The sequence below is a fragment of the Phacochoerus africanus genome, chromosome 2 (genome assembly GCF_016906955.1).
Source record: "Phacochoerus africanus isolate WHEZ1 chromosome 2, ROS_Pafr_v1, whole genome shotgun sequence".
Classification (NCBI taxonomy): domain Eukaryota; kingdom Metazoa; phylum Chordata; class Mammalia; order Artiodactyla; family Suidae; genus Phacochoerus; species Phacochoerus africanus.
Genome location: NC_062545.1, coordinates 90,734,349 through 90,752,296, shown reverse-complemented (window position 1 = coordinate 90,752,296; position 17,948 = coordinate 90,734,349). Strand labels below are relative to the sequence as shown.

The 17,948-nt window shown below is 38.1% G+C and overlaps 1 protein-coding gene across 4 annotated transcripts in view; it reads right to left on the bottom strand.

Annotated features, from left to right (window-relative positions):
• The window catches only part of COL12A1 (collagen type XII alpha 1 chain), a 130,505-nt gene that overhangs the window by 17,020 nt on the left and 95,537 nt on the right, over positions 1 to 17,948 (bottom strand). For all 4 annotated transcript variants that reach the window (XM_047763788.1, XM_047763777.1, XM_047763792.1 and 1 more), the window contains 10 exons: positions 16,989 to 17,153; positions 15,385 to 15,423; positions 15,150 to 15,288; positions 11,984 to 12,126; positions 11,555 to 11,664; positions 7,266 to 7,415; positions 5,592 to 5,669; positions 3,958 to 4,044; positions 2,246 to 2,299; positions 1,115 to 1,210 (listed from right to left, as the gene is read on the bottom strand). In XM_047763788.1, coding sequence (XP_047619744.1) covers positions 1,115 to 1,210; positions 2,246 to 2,299; positions 3,958 to 4,044; positions 5,592 to 5,669; positions 7,266 to 7,415; positions 11,555 to 11,664; positions 11,984 to 12,126; positions 15,150 to 15,288; positions 15,385 to 15,423; positions 16,989 to 17,153 — 1,061 coding nt within the window. The remainder of the gene's footprint in view (positions 1 to 1,114; positions 1,211 to 2,245; positions 2,300 to 3,957; positions 4,045 to 5,591; positions 5,670 to 7,265; positions 7,416 to 11,554; positions 11,665 to 11,983; positions 12,127 to 15,149; positions 15,289 to 15,384; positions 15,424 to 16,988; positions 17,154 to 17,948) is intronic.

Here is a 17,948-nt window from a genome sequence, read left to right as displayed (position 1 = left end):
TCAGTCCTGAAATCGTTATCACTTCATCAACCTAACTAATCGTATTGGGAAGGGAGATTAAGTTATGCGGGGAACTGATGTTCACTCAACTACAAATGTTGTTATGATTTCCACTTATAATGTCACTGGATAACTTTATATAATTACAGGATAATATGCCTTCTTTAAAGGAACATAATTGAACTTAGGGATTTTCTGAAATAAAAATCAAAGGGAAAAACCATGTTTTATTTAATATATTTAATTTGTGGCTAATTTTAATAGAAAGATAGTCAATGCAATGTAATTTTGGTCTTTATAGCTACATGGTAGAAGACACTTGTTATACAGGCAAATTTGAAGTAATTAAAGAGATAAATTTAATTTAATAGAAGTAATAAGAAAACGGGAAAGCCCCTAAAACTCCTTTTTTGGACATAAGAAGCTAAAAGTAGATGCATCCTTTTAAGCAAAAAAGCCCTGTTCCTTCACATGTTTCATTTGTAACTAAACCTGATAGATTTTTTTTTCTCTAAATGCAAAAAAAAAAAAAAAAAGTATCTATCTTCCACTATGACATTTTTAAAGGATGTCTAAACTTAAATTTAAAACTATGGAGTTATCATATTCTTATTCATATATTGTATTTGTTTTACCTTAAAGCATGGAAAAATGTAGTTAATAAAAATACAAGCCTTAAAAAGTGAAATGCTACTTTTAAGTTCAGGTTATCATTTGAAATAAAAGGTCAACATTTTATTAAAAAAATTTTATAGAAGTAATGATCCAGATAAATAATGCAAGCTTGTCTTGAAGGCGTAAGTATTAGAAGAGGACTGCCACAGATTCAGAGCTATTTCAAAGCCTTTAGGATGTTGATGGATATTTGCATTACTTATTTTTAAAAAATGTTTTAAAGATCAAATAAGTAGCAACAACTTTTTCTACACAGTTACATGTTATTACATACACTATTTACATATCTGAAATTAGTCACAAGAAGTCATCTCAATGAATAAACTTGTCAAGTTCTCTGAGAAAACATTTGAGTTTGGCAAAATATAGTAAAAAAAAAATGTTCTAGTGAAACATTGATCGGCCTTTGTCACTAAGTACAGAAAGCCTTTGTGCTTACTTGTTCTCCAGGAATAGAGAGGCCGTTGGGACCCTGGGGTCCTGGAGGACCCTGGGGACCAGGAGGACCCATATCCCCACGAGGACCAGGAGGACCCTGAAATACAGAGAGAAGCCACAACCAAGTCATGTGCCTGTGGTGCCAACAGCCAGTCAGAAGCCTGTCTTCATGACTCTAAGACCCCAACCATATAATCTTTTGCAAACATTTTCGAAATCCATATATCAATAAAAGCATGGAAAAATTCCTTCCTTCCCTTTGCTCCTCATTAAAAGAACAACTGGAGAGTACAGTAAATTCATAAGTGCTTAACTTTCCAAAAATCATCTTAAAAGAAGGTTTCTAAAAGAAGTAAAATACCATGAATATGATATATTCATATATTCATAGTCATACAGTCATTCAGAGATCAAAGCTCCAAATTCATTAGATGTGATTTCTTTTAAGCTAGTCCTGATTTCTCATAGACATGGGCTTATTTCTGGAACTAGTGTATAAACAGCTCAAGCCAGGAAAGAGCAGATATGTTCACTCTATGCTGGAACTTCCTTGCAATGTGTCCAGGTCTAAAAGACACACCTGGGTCAGCACCCCAGCCTCACCCTTTCCTTACTGGGTAAGCTAATCATTAGTGATATTATGACAAAAACTATTCATTATCTTCGTAACACATTCCCCTAAGAAGCTTGCCTTCCCTTACAGAGACTGGTACAGAATTGGCAGAAGGGGACAGTGACCCCCCAGGAATGTAGATGTGGCCACTCAGATATTTATCTGAGATGAGTGAACCCTCTCCAGCTCTCTAGCAGGAATCTGCTCCCTGCAGGGTCTTCCAGCTGGTGGTCAGGTCACCCTTCCTGCATCCCCATGCTGTGGCAGAGCCTGTGGGTACTTCTGCAGATTCAACATGTGCAATTCTTCCATCAGTGAGATGCCCTTACATCCATTCATCTGGTTAGTCTAATCCATCATTTTGACATCCAGACACAAGACAGACATAATTATATTGCCTAAGGAACACTGAACTTGAATTAACTTGACCAAGGTCACATACCCCCTGAGTGGAAATTTAAATAACCAGACTTTAACACACAGGTGAAAAAATTTAAATGCACTCTAAAATATACTTACAACTGCCCCACTGATACCTCTTTCACCTCTGGGACCTTTAGCACCAGGTCCTCCCTAAAATGCAGAGTAAGAAGAGCATATTTTATGGTGAACATAGGAAAGGAGGAAGAAGCTGATATACAAAAATGGCTTAAAAAAGCAGTGCCTTCTCCAGACAATACTTCTACAGTTATTTACAAAATAAATACAAATCTGTGGGGAAAGAGAACTTCAAAACTCCTTTTTTTGAGTATCTTGTTTTTACATTCTGAAGCTTTCTTGTTAGCAAATTTTGAAGTTTATTTGAAAATATGAGGTTTGCTGACCAGAAAAAACAAGCATTACTTAAATATAATAAGGAGAAAAATCTGCTTGTGAATTATATGAATGCATTCTTCAAGAAGAATAATATGCAAAAAGAAGAGTATCTTAATCTTTCAGAATCAGAACCTGTCGTTTAGTAACAGGAACTCAGAGACGACCAAACAGAGAAGAAATAAACATAATGATTGCATTCAACAATGTGAGAAAGAGAAATTCCCCTTTCTTAAAAACATCTGAGTCACATCCAGGATGTAATTTTATGACAACAAATAGAAATTAGGTAAGTCACTGTCAATTAAAAAAAAAAAATCATGGTAATTCCAGGGACATTTTGATTCTGCATAGGAGGGGCTGGTTTGTAATAAACCTAAAATCTATTCACATTATTTGCTATGACCCATGAATAGTCAAATGTGGTTTCTGAGGCTCTCTGAGCTGCTGCTATGTTAATTAACCATTTTCTTAAAAGAGGTCAACAGAGTTTTGAAGGATCACTTCCATACCAAAGAGCCAGGCTGGGTCAGGCCAGGGATTGACTAATTCAGCTTTCACATTGATTAATGAGGTCTATCAGGGCACTCTTCAGTGTTCTGCATTGCATTTTCTCGGGGCCCCCTCCCCTCCATCCTCTCAATTTATTCCTAACCCAAACACTTTCACAGAGAGATTATGACATCATCACATATGGAAATTACCCTCTATATGTTATATTCATGACATATTTGCTGCGTAAGGTACACATAGCCTGGGCTCTCAACAAGTTGTTGTTGGGCCAGTCTCTTAACCATGGCTCTTTAACACATCAAAAAGAAGCTTTCAGGAGATGGAAGAAATTTTCAAAGTCATGTGCTTATAGACAGAAATCCCAATTCATTTCTATAAAAGAAAAGGTCTTGAATACTAGCCAACATCATTTGTTCCTACTACATGGCTAGAGAAATGTGTGCAAATGTGTTCAAACTTCTTTATTGGTTTACTCCATTTCAGATCTCAAGACACAATACAGGCATTCCCATGGTGGCTCTGCAGGTTAAGGGCCCAACGTTGTTTCTTTGCAGATGGAAGTGCAATCCCTGGCATCGCTCAGTGGATTAAGGATCCAGCACTGCTGCAAGCTGCAGCATTGGCTGCAGCTGCAGCTTGGATCTGGTGTTGCTGTGGCTGTGGTATAGGCTGGCAGCTGCAGCTCTGATTCAACCCCAAGCCTTGGAACTTCCATATGCCTCAGGTGTGGCCGTAAAAAAACAAACTTTTTTAAAAATCCAGTGCAAAATGGTCTACAATGCAGCTTGTTCTGCCCTTGCACACACAGGTGGTTGAAAGCATTTTATGCACTACACACTGCCCAAAAATGAACAACTCCATAGATTTAACAGGAAAAACTAGAAAGATTATTTCAACATCCTGACCGCGGGGCCTGGTGGTCCAGGAGGTCCAACGCTGTCCTGGGTACACGTGCAAGCGTTTGGAAGAGCAGGACATTTTGCTTCATCTCTCTGAAATTTTGAAGAGAAGAATATTCACCTCTGAGTGTTTACCTACATGAATTATATAAAAGCTATTTCCCATCCCCCACACCCACTTACATATACAAGGAAATCTGTTTCCCAACTTGAAGACATAATTTTTTAGCAATGATTACAAATAGTCTTACGTTGAAACTTGCTTTGCTGTTTTATGTCTTTATCGTATATTTTGCTGTAGGAAACCTCACATAAGCAAAGACAGGTTTACAAAACCATCCCTAGGACCACTGGTAATTGCATCCAATTCTTTCTAGTCTGGTGTTAGAGAAATGCAGACTATCTGAGAAATGGATGCCCCTTTCATTCAGAATAAAATCTAAAGTCCTTTGCATGGCCTGTAAGGCTTTACACATTCTACAGACCAACACCCCACTGCCTCGCCCCTCCCAGTGCTTATTGCTGTCCCCTCCCTCCCATTCATTCTGCTCTGCACCACGCATCCACTTCATGCTTCTCAGGCATTTAGGGCACCTTTTGGCCTTGGGAGCCTATGCATTTACAGTTCCCTCTGGCTGGAATGCTCTTTCTCCATTCTCCAAATTGTCCACTTACTTCACGCAACTTATCACTGAGGGCTGAGGGAACTTCCCTGTATCTATTCCTCTACCTGGTTAGTTTTCATTCTAGCACTTTTCCCTCTCTAACATAGTACATACCTACTTGTTAATCCCTCCTGTCCCCCTGCCTTTCACTAGAATATTCACTTTTTCTTGCTGTAACTCCAGCACACTGAACAGTCTCCAGCTTATAACAAGTGCTAAGTATCTGTGGAGTAAATGATGCACATTCATCCTGGAGGCATGTAGTTAGTTCATTGTTTGCTGAAAGCTTCAAATCCATCATCAGCATTCAACTTTGTAACTGTTACTACATACACAGACATGCTGGGGGAAAGCTATGATCTCAAGAAATATGGTTATTTCTACCCTAAACCTGAAATACCCAGAGAGATGATGGCTGATTCTGTAAAAGGCTGGTATTTTACAAGCAATAGGAGGACTCTGCTTAGGTTTATCAAGCACACTGATGAGGAGTTCCCATCGTGGCTCAGTGGTTAATGAACCTGACTAGTATCCATGAGGACGTGGGTTTGATCCCTGGCTTCGATCAGTTGGTTAAGGATCCAGTGTCACCATGAGCTGTGGTATAGGTCACAGATGCAGCTTGGATCCTGCGTTGCTGCGGCCGTGGCAAAGGCTGGCAGCTACAGCTCCAATTAGACCCCTAGCCTGGGAACCTCCATATGCTGCCAGTGCGGCCATAAAAAAGACAAAAAAAAAAAAAAAGCACTGATGAAGCAGGACTTTGCTGACTAATTACAACCACCTTGGCTGGTGAGGAAGAGTTCCCAGATGTGGTCTGAATATTCCTGACTTTTGAGGGAAGGGTCACTGGCCTGAGCTTGTCCCTGGCTCCATCCTGGAAGTGCAGTTCCACTCCCAGGGCAGCCTTATCCCCACCCCTTATCCCTCGGGGACTCTTAAGACCACAACTGAATTCTGTGCCATTTTACCTACCCTGGAGGGAATATCACAGCATCTGTCTCTACTGGTCCACACTGGACTACAGACGATATCAAAGTTCTGGATTTGGAACTGCAAACAACCAACAGCAACATCAGCTAAAGACACGTGAAAGACATTTCATATTAACATTTCCACATTTCAACCTCTGCCGACTTCTCACAGAGAAGGTCATAGGCAACTGAGAGCAGTATGATCATTACTTCATAAGAACAGAAAAACCTATGCCTAAGAGAAAGACAGTAAAGGAAAATGCACATGTGATATTCCTCATAATGATTCACTTCCTTGGCTGAAATGAAATGTTGGGTTGAGTTTTGTGGGTTTTTTTTCCAAAAGAACATTAATTTCTTTGTTTGCTTAAAAATTAAGAATTTAAGAATTTGAATTTGAAGACTATACACACATTTAATTAAATCAACTTTTAAGAGCCCACCCTTATAGAAAAGTAACATTAAAAAAAATAATTCCTCCCAATCTCTGGGGATAGAACATGATGGAAGATAATATGATAAAAAGAATTTGTGTGTGTGTGTGTGTGTGTGTGTGTGTATGACTTAGTTACTTTGCTGTAGCAGAAATTGGCATAACATTGTAAATCAACTCTACTTTAATAAAAAATACATTAAAATAAAATAAAATAAAAAAAAAACATTCCTCACTTAGTTTAAAATTGATGCTCTTCTTTTTCTATATTCTTACCTAGAGGCTAACTAATAACTTTTATGATTACCTTCAGCTTAACTATTTCAATGTAATATATATTTTCTATCCACATTAAAAAATCTCTTTTGATTTAAAAAAGGAAAAGATTATTTAGATATAGCCATTCTTTTATAAACTTAGTATAATTATTCTATTTAAATATCAAATCCAATATTCAATGTAAAAAGTCTGGATTTTAATTGCAATTATATTAAATTTGCACTCATTTGTTCTACACTGAAAAATCAAATTTTCACTTCTGAATCTAGAAGAAAATCTTGTCCATGGAAGACAGCTACATTCAATAAACACAATTTTTAAAATAATGGAGGTCAAAGACATTAGTCTTGCTTTTTTTGACTGACATTTAACATGAACTTAATTAGCCTGGTACAAGGAAAGCCTTACATTTCAAATATTATAACCAGACCACAGTGTAAATAGAATTGCAAGTGCCCTTGCCTCCAACCTGAGCCAGTGACCCTGTGGCTAAGGTGCCCTTCACAACTGCACTCATTTTCCTTCTGATGCAGATGTAACCTCTATGAGCGGCTCGCCTCTGACAGTCACGGCCAGGGTCCACAAATGTGTAATATCCCAAGCGCACAAATGCATATGAACTGTTACTGCCTCTGAAGAGCAAAAAGCGAATGAGTTTAGATTTCAACAGATTATCCTGGCAACTCTTTGTGTTGCACTCTCCGGTTCCATTCTGTTTCAAGTTGACTACATGATGCTCTCTGATGCCCCAACATCTTAATTTGTTTCTAGCAGTAAAGCATGGCATTCTGTTTTGTCAGCATGTTTCCTTAATGTAACTTTTCCAGAGTTTCAATCTGACCCAGACATAAAAGGATTTTTTCCTTGAGGGAAAAAACTCACTGATTACTTTTTTAAATGCCATTTCAATCTTAACACAAGGAATCAAAAAAAAATAAAATAAAATAAAACTGTGTTACTTACTGTGGCTGATTTCCTCTCCCCTTTAAGTAGTTTTCCAAGAATTTCATAACCATCAGTTGTGATATTTCCAGCTTCCTGGATGTTCTTTTCTATAATTTCATAGCAGTCGATATAAATCTTAACACTTTTTGAGGTCACTACGATATGAACCTAAAAAGAACATTTGTTCCCATTATAAAATTTCTACCAGAAAAATCTGGCTGACTTTTGCACATTTCAGGCCACAGGCTAAAAAAATGTGTCCTTAAAGCTATTCTCACCCAAAATTAAGAGTTCTGGACCCCAAATCCAAGAACCAGGTTATTATGTCAATATCTCAGTAGTAACATCAAATTAAATGAATCACTTAACCTCTCTGGCTCTCAGTTTCCTTCAGCTATTATACATCTGCATAATTTATTATTTTCTCACTATATACTTTTCCTGAGATGACCAGAGATAATGCAGTAGATGAGATGACTCTGTAAACTATAAAAAAGCTACTCAAAAAAGACTTGCAGGTTTAGAGAACAAACTAGGATTATTGGGGGGAGGGAAGGGGGAATAGGCAAGATGGGGGTATGGGGTTAAGAAGCACAAACTATTATGTATAAAATAACCTACAAGGATATGTTTTACAACATGGGGAACATAGCCACTATTTTATAACTATTAAAAATTAAATATAAAAAATGAACTATCAATTACATGTTAATAAATCACTACTATGTTATTATACTCAGAACAAAGGGAGCTCGAATGTCTTCCATTGATTTCACTATATTCAATTTTTAATTTGTTAGTCCCTAATCCATACCAAAAAGATCCTACACACCATGCAAATAACTGAGCTAGGAAAGAGCTAAGCACATGTCATCTATAGATTCAGCTCTGGAAATCAACAGAATCATGATTCAGTTTCCTTGTAAGAAAAAAATCGTACATTGATGGATTTTTTTGTCTGATATTGAAGACATTCAGAATCTTAAGATATACATTACTACAGATAATTATTAAAGCATCTGTATTTCAATAATGTAAGGAATGTCTGTGGTTAATCTTTGACTTTATAGTTATGCTCTTAGTTTCCACTTATCACAGCCCAAATACTCAAGTGAGTTCTTGATGATTACTTTGAAAAGTTTGGCTCCAAGTTAAGGAACAGAAATTCCCTTAAATGCTTTGAGCTAATAAGCATAAGGGCAATCTCGAGAGATTTTCTTTAAAAGAGCAAATACTTTTTCCGCATAGAATCACCACCAAAACACTAATTCAGTGCATCTATAACTGGTAAGTAAGTATGAATCACATATTGCTTCTGTATAAAAGTGATACATGGCTTATTAAAAATAAAGAAAATTTAAATGCCCCCAGGTAATCATCTAATTCAAGAACATCATAAAAACATTCCTAAGATATTGATTATCTAAGAAGAACTAAAACTTATTTGTTGGCTCTTCTACACACAATCTCAGAGGCAAAAATGTACAGAGTATTTGAAAAATCACAGTATCCAGAAAAATTATTTCAAAATCAAAATCTTCAACTTTTAAAACAAAATTATTCCAAATACACTTGTCATTCAATGCTAAACTGCAAAGAAAATGGGCTAAAAACATGTTTGGCTACAGGCTCTTCAGGTATGTTTTACTGCATTTTAAACACATGCATAACTTGGTTTCAGAGTGGCTCGTTATCTGTAGACCACTGTTCCAAGTACTGAGGGACAGTTTCTCAAATGCAAAACACTGTTGGTCACAGACCAGGGGAAAGAAATAGGAACACTTGTCAACTCAGCACCCCTCCCAAGCTCTACCATTCCCTAAAACTTGTCTTATTACAAATTTCTCACTTGAATCTGTCATCTGTTACAAAAGAATGGAGACCAGGAACTCTTCCAGAGAATCCCCAAGAAGCTACAGCTGTCTGCCATTCCCTACTTAACCTCTTTTAGCCTCCCTCCTCTCTCCCAAGAGTTCCCTGAATGTTATGCTCACTAATTTGCTGCTATCAGAGAACTACTTGTTCTTACCCCAAAGACTGAAGACCTTCAGTTCCTAAAGTAGGTGGAAAATGAAAGAAGAGTGTTCGAATCTTTAGATCAGTAATGTACATAAGTAGCCAACAGTGATTGAACTTGGTACTTGAATTGATGGGATAAATGAGAGTAGGTTGGAAAAATGGGATGCAGGAGGAAGGAGGAAAAAGAGTATACTGGAAAAGTAGAGGAGAAACCTAAAAAAAAAAGAAAGGCATTATGAAAAAAAGAAAGTAGACAATTTGAGGAGAGAAGAGAGCTTGTGAAAAATAGAAAAAAAAAAAAGAGGCATTATGTTAAAATTAAGAATACAAGTACTTCTCTATAAAGGCAAATAAAGGGAGTTCCCACTGTGGCTCAGCGGAAACAAATCTGATTAGGATCCATGAGGATGCAGGTTCAATCCCTGGCCTCGCTCAGCTCAGTGGGTGAAGGATCTGGCATTGCCATGAGCTCTGGTGTATGCCACAGATGCAGTTCAGATCAGGTATTGCTGTGCCTGTGGCATAGGCCAGCAACTGCAGCTCCGATTTGACCCCTAGCCTGAAACCTACATATGCCATGGGTGCAGCCCTAAAAAGACACACACAAAAAAAAACAAATAAAAAACGGAATGCCAAAAAATAATTACCTTGATTTGTAATAATTAATGACTGTCGCTATAGACCTCTGCAAAACACTGTCTTATTTTGCTCAAGAAAAATGAAGTATTTGTTGTAAGCTGGAAATTAAAAAATAATAATTCCTAAATATTTGTTTATCAGTTGGTTAATAGAGGGCTGAATTTCTCATATACTCAGTGGGTATGAAAGAAAAATAAAGGTCTTTTATTTAGGAAGTTACTCAAACCTAAGTTTAATAGCTGTCTCAATGAGCCAAAAACAGTTCCTAAGAATTTTTCCAGATTCAGCATCTATTATCAGACAAGGAGCAGTTGAAGCTAGTAAAAATGAGAATTTGCTTTCTCAAAAAAGCATGCATGTTCCTGAACTTTACTGAAAGTCTGCACACTGTTAAGCTAATATGCCTTTACTCAGAGATCTCTTCCATCACTGTTTATTTTTTTGGGGGGACACTTTTTTTAAGGTTTTATAGCTGCACCACAGCATATGGAAGTTCCCAGGGTCCCAGAATGAATCTGAGCCACAGCTACGGCAACTCCAGATCCTTTCACCCACTGCTTGGGCAAGGGATCAAAGCCAAGCCTCCACAGCAACCTGAGCTACAGCAGTTGGACACTTAACCCACTGTGCTAGGGCAGGAACTCCCTGCTTTTTGTGCCTCACTGATGTGTGGCCTTGCTGAGCCCCATGATGACAGTCCCTTGTCACCCTAACCAAGAATCTGATCCACGGATCCAAAGAAGATTCCAGAAAGAAACCAAGATTCTCAGGAATCGAATCAGGAGAAATCCAGCTAAATCTGCCCTAAGTACAGAAAAGTTCTTCAAGTTTCACTTGAGAATCAGATTGAACTGGAAGTACTGGTCTTCTGCGTATGGGGACTGACTTTCTGAACACCACACTGGAGAAATTTTAGACCACTTGTGTGACAAGTGGTCTTCCTCCTGTTAACATAATCCAGTGATGAAGAAACACCATCAAATGTCCACTCCTAACCTAGACTGTTCTTTCATTTTGAGTGCTGCCAACTTCAGCACTCTTATTTGTCAATTAATGACCCTTTAGAAATCTGACCCTAAGTTTCTATTATCCTCTGATACTGAGATCCAAAAAAATTAAGATCATCAAGAAGAGACAATCTCCTAAGAATGTATCTTGGAACTTGTAGTAAGAATCTGTAGAGAAGCTATAAACTCATAAACATTTATCTTAATTACTTTAGTAAGTAATGATAACTTTTGGATGGGCATGTTTGTAACTTATCAATACATGAGCAAGTGGAAGCAGCTTACTATGCTCTATAAAAGAATAGTTTTTTCAATTAATACAAACCACAAAACTAAGATTTTGACATAAAATGACAAAGGTTCAAAATAAAATGGTAGGTAGAAAAAATGGGCATACAACATGACAAATTCTGAAAAGACATTAGCATAAAAAATCAAAATGTTAATAGTAGTTATCTCATGCTCAGCAGAATTATTTAAATTTTCTCCTTTGAATTAATCAACTTCTCTGAAGTAAGATATTGTTCTTAAGAGACACAGCTATGTTTCTACCAGTTTAACATGACATTTTAATAAATAATAAAGTAAATTTTAAGTCACACACTTTTTTCTATAAACAACCAGCTGGTGTTATGTTTTTACCTTATGAAAACTTCCATAAAATAATGTCTTCACTTCATCTGTGTCAAATGTAACAGTTTGCACCTCACCCCTTGTATCCTTGTTAAAGAATGATAACGTCTTGCTAGAAGCTGTAACCAACACATAATTGTTAGTAAATCAAATGCTATCAATACTCTATACTGAAAGTATTAACAATGGTTCTTGTTGGAGAGATCTCTAAAAAATTCAAAAATTTTAGTTAACATAAAATGTAATTCAAATATCTAATGATATATCTTTGAAATTTTAAACATAAAAGCATACAAGTAATATCTGTATTTATAAGGTTCTTAAAGAGAATCACATATATCCGGAAGATTCTTAAAGAGAAAAGAGAAGGAAAGGAAAAACATAATCAAAAATATGTCTCTAGGAGTATGAGCCTTAAAGTAAGATAAAAATCCTTACGATCTGCAATCACTCCAACTTGTGGTTTGTAATCTCTGTCTGTGATTTGCCAGATTGCAAAAGGGTCACTGGGAGTTTCTGGGAGAAGTCTGAATAATAATATAATCGTATATGAAGGAGGAAGTCCATTTGGATGTAGTTCTCTGTTGGATAAAACAATATTAATCAACTAATTAATAAAGATTTCTCCTCAGAAATAGAGGCTATTTTTTCTTTTCTTTCGCTCTTTTTTTTTTTTTTAGGGCTGCACCCATGGCACATGGAAATTCCCAGACTAGGGGTCAAATCGGAGCTGCAGCTGCCAACTTACATCACAGCCACAGCAGTGCAGGATCCAAGCCATGTCTGCCTACACAACAGATCAAGGCAATGCCAGATCCTTAACCTACTGAGCAGGGTCAGGGATCAAACCTGCATCCTCATGGATACTAATTGGGTTAATCTATTTTAAATCTTTGGATCCAAGTCTCATTGCAGGTAGTATTAGGAACCATGTATTATATATATAATCTGGCTACATATTAGAAGGGGAAAATGTTAGGAAAGACCTCAAAATAACAAACACTAAAGATCCATAATGGAAGCAGTAATAGATTATTTGTAATCTGATAAGGTCACAGAAGTCTGGGAAAGTGCCCAATAGTCTATCTTCCTATTAATACATAATTTTCTCTGGACACATAGAATTTATTCAAAATTATATAATTATTTTAGAGTGATAAACATTATATCTATGGATGTAATTGAAAGAGAACAAATCTTACTAAATATATTTAATTTCCAATGTCAGGGGTATGAGATCATAAGTAAGATGGCTTAAGGTTTTAATTTCTCCCTTCCTATCTCTAACAGTTACACTTTCAAATTCCTCCCTTAAAACCAAATAAATCCAATAATCTCCAGAAGCTCACTGTTCCCCCAAACCAAACCAATAATAAACGTTAAGGCCAGGAACATGTGCAAACGTTTAGTGTTGATAAAGGGATGTGAGTCAATTAAAAGGAAATGCTTCTTGGCTCTGAGGCTGTTAAACATAAAATGTGGTCCATGTGTCCTTCTCGAGTTGAGTCAATCTTCACTCTGGGAGAATCTTTGAAGCAGAATTAATGGTTTTCTGTCTGAGACCATTTAATAACACTTTCTTCCTGAAGGTAGGGAAAAGGCTTTGATAATCCACTCTTGGACAGAAGAGAATTCCCCCACAGATTTCGACAGAGGACACAGAACATCCCTTGAGGTTTCATGTCCTAGAATGGACTGCTAATACTTCTGGAATATAGTGCTGCCTTATTTCCTTTTTTTTTTTTTTTTTTTTTTTTTTTTTTGCTCTTTAGGGCTGCACCCATGGCATTTGGAAGTTCCCAGGCTAGGGGTTGAGTCAGAGCTGCAGCTGCCATCCTGCACCAGAGCCACAGCAAAGGGGGATCCGGGTCACACCTGCAACCTACAGCACAGATCATGGCAACATTAGATTCTCAACCTACTGAGAGAGCCCAGGGATCAAACCTGCATCCTCATGATACTAGTCAGGTTCTTAACCCTCTGAGCCACAACAGGAACTCCACTGCTGCCCTATATCTTAAAATATATGTTCTGGGCAAGCTGACATGGCACCTTCTGTATTTTCAAAAACCTACCATCTTCATAATATTCCATGTTAAAAAATACTATCTTCTCCTTATTAATACTATCTTCTCCCATTTTTCTCTTTCTTTTTTAGTTAATGACTGATCTTGGGAAAAAAAGCAAAAAAACTTGATTGCACTCATGCTTCTTTCAGCCGCAAGCTCTGAATCCTGAGACAACAGTAGGCTGTCATAAGTGAAAATGTAGGAACCATATCTTGAGGTGACATCATTAAACTCTGGGTATTCAGATTCACTGGAAAGTTTAAAACTGGGAACCAATGTGGTAAAAACCATAAAACAGTTAGGAACTTACAGGGCAGCCACATTACAACAATACAATCTGTGCTCCCTTAAATTAGTTTTGGTTTTATTCTGAATTTTCCATCAGCTTTCCCAAAGCATTTCAAATTTCAGACATGATTATCTGACCCTGAAAGTTTTATTTCTTCTTGTTCTTTCTCTCCATAAATTGCCAAACACATATTTTTCAACATTCAAGTGCTTTCCCTCTGATGAATAAAAAATACATATTTTGGTTATCAGACCCAGGTACAAACTTTCCTCAAGTAAAATGGCAACATCTAGAGCTGCTCAACAGATCACCAGAGCACCAGCCAACAAAAACTAACTGCTGCCTGTGGGATCAGAGACAAGCAGGACGGCCGCAGCCTTTCATCTCCTGCAGTCAGAAACATTAGGAACAATGCCTGTTCTCACTTTGCACTGAGTCCATCCAGGCCCTGTGCACCCATGGAGAAATATTCAGAAGAATAATTTGCCTCCCTCTCTAAACAACCACCCTTAGAAGAAGCATAACTACAACCCTAGCCTCAAATTCAAAAGGATCTGTGATCCATAATATTTCAGAAACAGGATGAGATTCTTGGGTCTGAGAGTAGCAGGCTTGAGTCCCAGATTCCAGTGTGACCTAATGGAAGACACTCAATCCAGCTGCACTGCAGGAAACTAAACCATGTCATCCATAGGCCTGTTTCAACAACCCCAAATGCTGGGGTGCTAAGGAGACAGCAAAGATTCCAAAAACCCCAAAAATATATCCAGGTGGCTGGAAGAAAAAGAACCTCCACATTTTCCACTGTGGTGCAGGGGGTTAAGAATCCAACTGCAGGGATCCTGTTGTGGCTCAGTGGAACACCACTAGTATCCATGAGATGAGAATCCGGCATTGCCGTGAGCTGCCGGGTAGGTCACAGACGCAACTCAGATCCTGTGTGGCTGTGGCTATGGCTGTGGCCATGGCTGTGGCCTGCGGCTGCAGCTCTGAGTCTACCTCTAGCCTGGGAACTTCCACATGCTGCTTGTTGGGCCCTAAAAAACAAACAAACAAACAAAAGAATCAGACTTCAGTGGCTTGAGTCGCTACAGTCATAGGTTTGATCCCCAGCCCAGCACAGTGGGTTAAGGATCTGGCTTTGCCACAGCGCAGCTCAGATTCAATCCCTGATCTGGGAATTTCATATGCCATGAGTATGGTCATTAAAAAAAATAGAAACAGCAGCACCTATTGTCGCACTTACGCTGTAGGCTGATTCACAAAGGCGTTCTTCTGAAGCCTGTAAGCTGAGTAGCTGGGGAAAGACCCTGACTCCAAAGAGACACCTTGTACGGAGGCAAAATTCTTTTCTGTCAGGTTGTACGCTTCAAGCATCTTAAAACCTTTACATCAGAAAGGAAAAGATTGAAATGAGGTCATTTAAATTATTTTATTGGTTGAATCCTGGAATAAATTAGCCCGAGAATGCGAATGCTTACCCGGTGAGGTGTAGCCATCCAGATAAATAAGAGGACAACCTGCAATGCACAGTTTTGTTAAGCACGATTTCACCACCAAGGTGTACAGACATCACACGCACACAGAAAGTAACCGCATATGCACATCAAGTAGCCAAATGGTTCATCCATTTATAAGACATATCATTCTAGCCTTTTATAAGTTTTGTGTAGACTTTCTATGTGTAGGAGAAATTACGCTATTGACCACCATAACCAATGTTATCGGAACATTCGCTGTACAACTGGGACTTTACAAGTTCCTGAGAATAGTAGACAGACTTAAAGGGTAATATTTTCAGATGATGTTCGCCAGATTACAGAACTTGTCTCCCAGGAGACTTTAGACAGATGCAAGGGGAGGAGCAATTTGTTCTATCCAACCCTCTTCTCTGCCAAGCCCTGGAGGCTCGTGCTGGCTCCCAAACATCACAGCCCTGGGTGTGGAGTGAGTCTCACCCTGGCCCTAGAGCTGGGGCAGTGGAGGGCTACATCCAGGACCCCTGGAGTGAAAGGAGCAGTTGGTCCTCCTAGCTCCATTCTGAGCTGCAAAATAAGCTTTACAGTAGAGCACTGACATCTGTTTACTACTGCTTCTTCTAATCAGAATTCTGAGATTTTTTGTTTGTTTTTTTAGCGCCACATCTGTGGCATATGGAAGTTCCCGGTCTAGGGGTTGAATCGAAGCTACAGCTGCCAGCCTACACCACAGCCACAGAAACTTGGGATCCGAGCTATGTCTGTGACCTACACCACAGCTTATGGCAACACTGGATCCTTAACCCACTGAGCAAGGCCAGGGATCAAACCCTCATCCTCATGGGTACTAGTCGGGATTGTTAACCACTGAGCCACGACTGGAATTCCTGAGATCTTAATATACTATTTAATAGGAGAAAACATAATACTCCTAAATCATAACCCTGCCTAGGATCAGGGGTCTAGACCAGTCACATCACTGTCTCCAACATCTACTACCTCAAGAATCAGAAATCGTGGATGGGGAAGAGGACAAATCAACTTAAATTATCAAAACTTTTGTCCTTTGGTGTATTTTAAAAGTTAAACTTGAGGTATTGGCATAACAAGAAAAATCTACAGCCAAATAAACAAATGGAAACAAGTGAATTTCGGCAGCACACACACACACACACACACACACACACACACACACACACACACGTCAGTTTCTTGGTGACTCTCTTGAAGCACGGATGTTGACAGGACAAATACTGATTGATTACTAATAGGGAAAACTTCCACCTCAGAGAATTGCTTCCATATATGCACTTCTAAGTTGAAGATTAATGTTCTTAAATGTCACAGGCATTGGGATGGTGGGAAAAGGATATATTACAACACTTGATTTCCATACAAGGAATATTACATCTTCAAATCTAAAAACGGACCTCTGACAAGCACAGTCAGCATGATCCCAATAGGAACAATGATTCATCAGTGTCTCACATGGTTTCCCAGGATCTATTTATGTGCAGACTTGATCTTGTATGGGATGGAGAGTTGTCTACTAAGTAGTTATCTTTCAAAGCAAGTGAGACTAGGGATCCCTAGGAACCGTGACTTACTTGAAGTGGCAGTTTCACAGACAAACGTGATGAGGTTGTCCTCTATCTTCTCAAAAGATTCGAAGTCATCCACGATGAACACATGCCGCTCACTTGGTTTGCTGGCGATGTTGGCAAGTTCATTGTAGTCGACGTCGGCCACACCAACTACAAAGACACTGAACCCTACAGAGCAGAGTTCGTAGAGAAAATCACACATCCTTTTTCTGTCCTTTGTTTTTTTAACAATTCCAAATAAAATCTTATCAGAAATGAGGCAGTATTCTTTCAGGTTATGCAGGAAGTCCTTTTAATTAGCATAAACTCTCTAACAAAGATGGACTTTTTCCAGGTCTTCCTATTTTCTGGCTTAGAAAATTCAGTTCATTAGATTTCCTACAACAAAATGCTAACAATGGAAATACGAACATTTTAATAGCAGAATGACTTAATGTGGTACTCATTTCCTTCCACAGATGCACAGACTTAATATACTCATTAATTCTGTAGCTGTCTTAGGCAACATTAACATTTCAAGCTTATGTGACTCAGAAACCAACAAAGGGCTCATTTTAAACTTGGAATTCCTGAAACTGATTTACTCAACAAACCCTGACCACTTTCAAAACGGAATCTACAATTTCTACCAGTAAAACACTTTCACTGACTTAGACTCATACAAATAAAGTTCTCATTCTAAAAGCATAATCTGACAGTAGAAAAAAAGAGATTTATTTACATGAAGAATTAGTTACTTAAATAGAAATAAAGTAACTTGAGGAGCAAGCATTCATAATCCCAAAATTAAATCAATAGGGAGCAGAAAATACGTAGAAATCTGCTCAAAGGGCATAACGTTATGAAAAGATCAGTGCAGAGGATAATCTCTATTGTAAGAAAACAGTATGACTTAGCACTCATCATGACTCATACGTGTAGCCAAAGAACTCTGTACATGCAAGGCAACAAATTCCAGGTAAT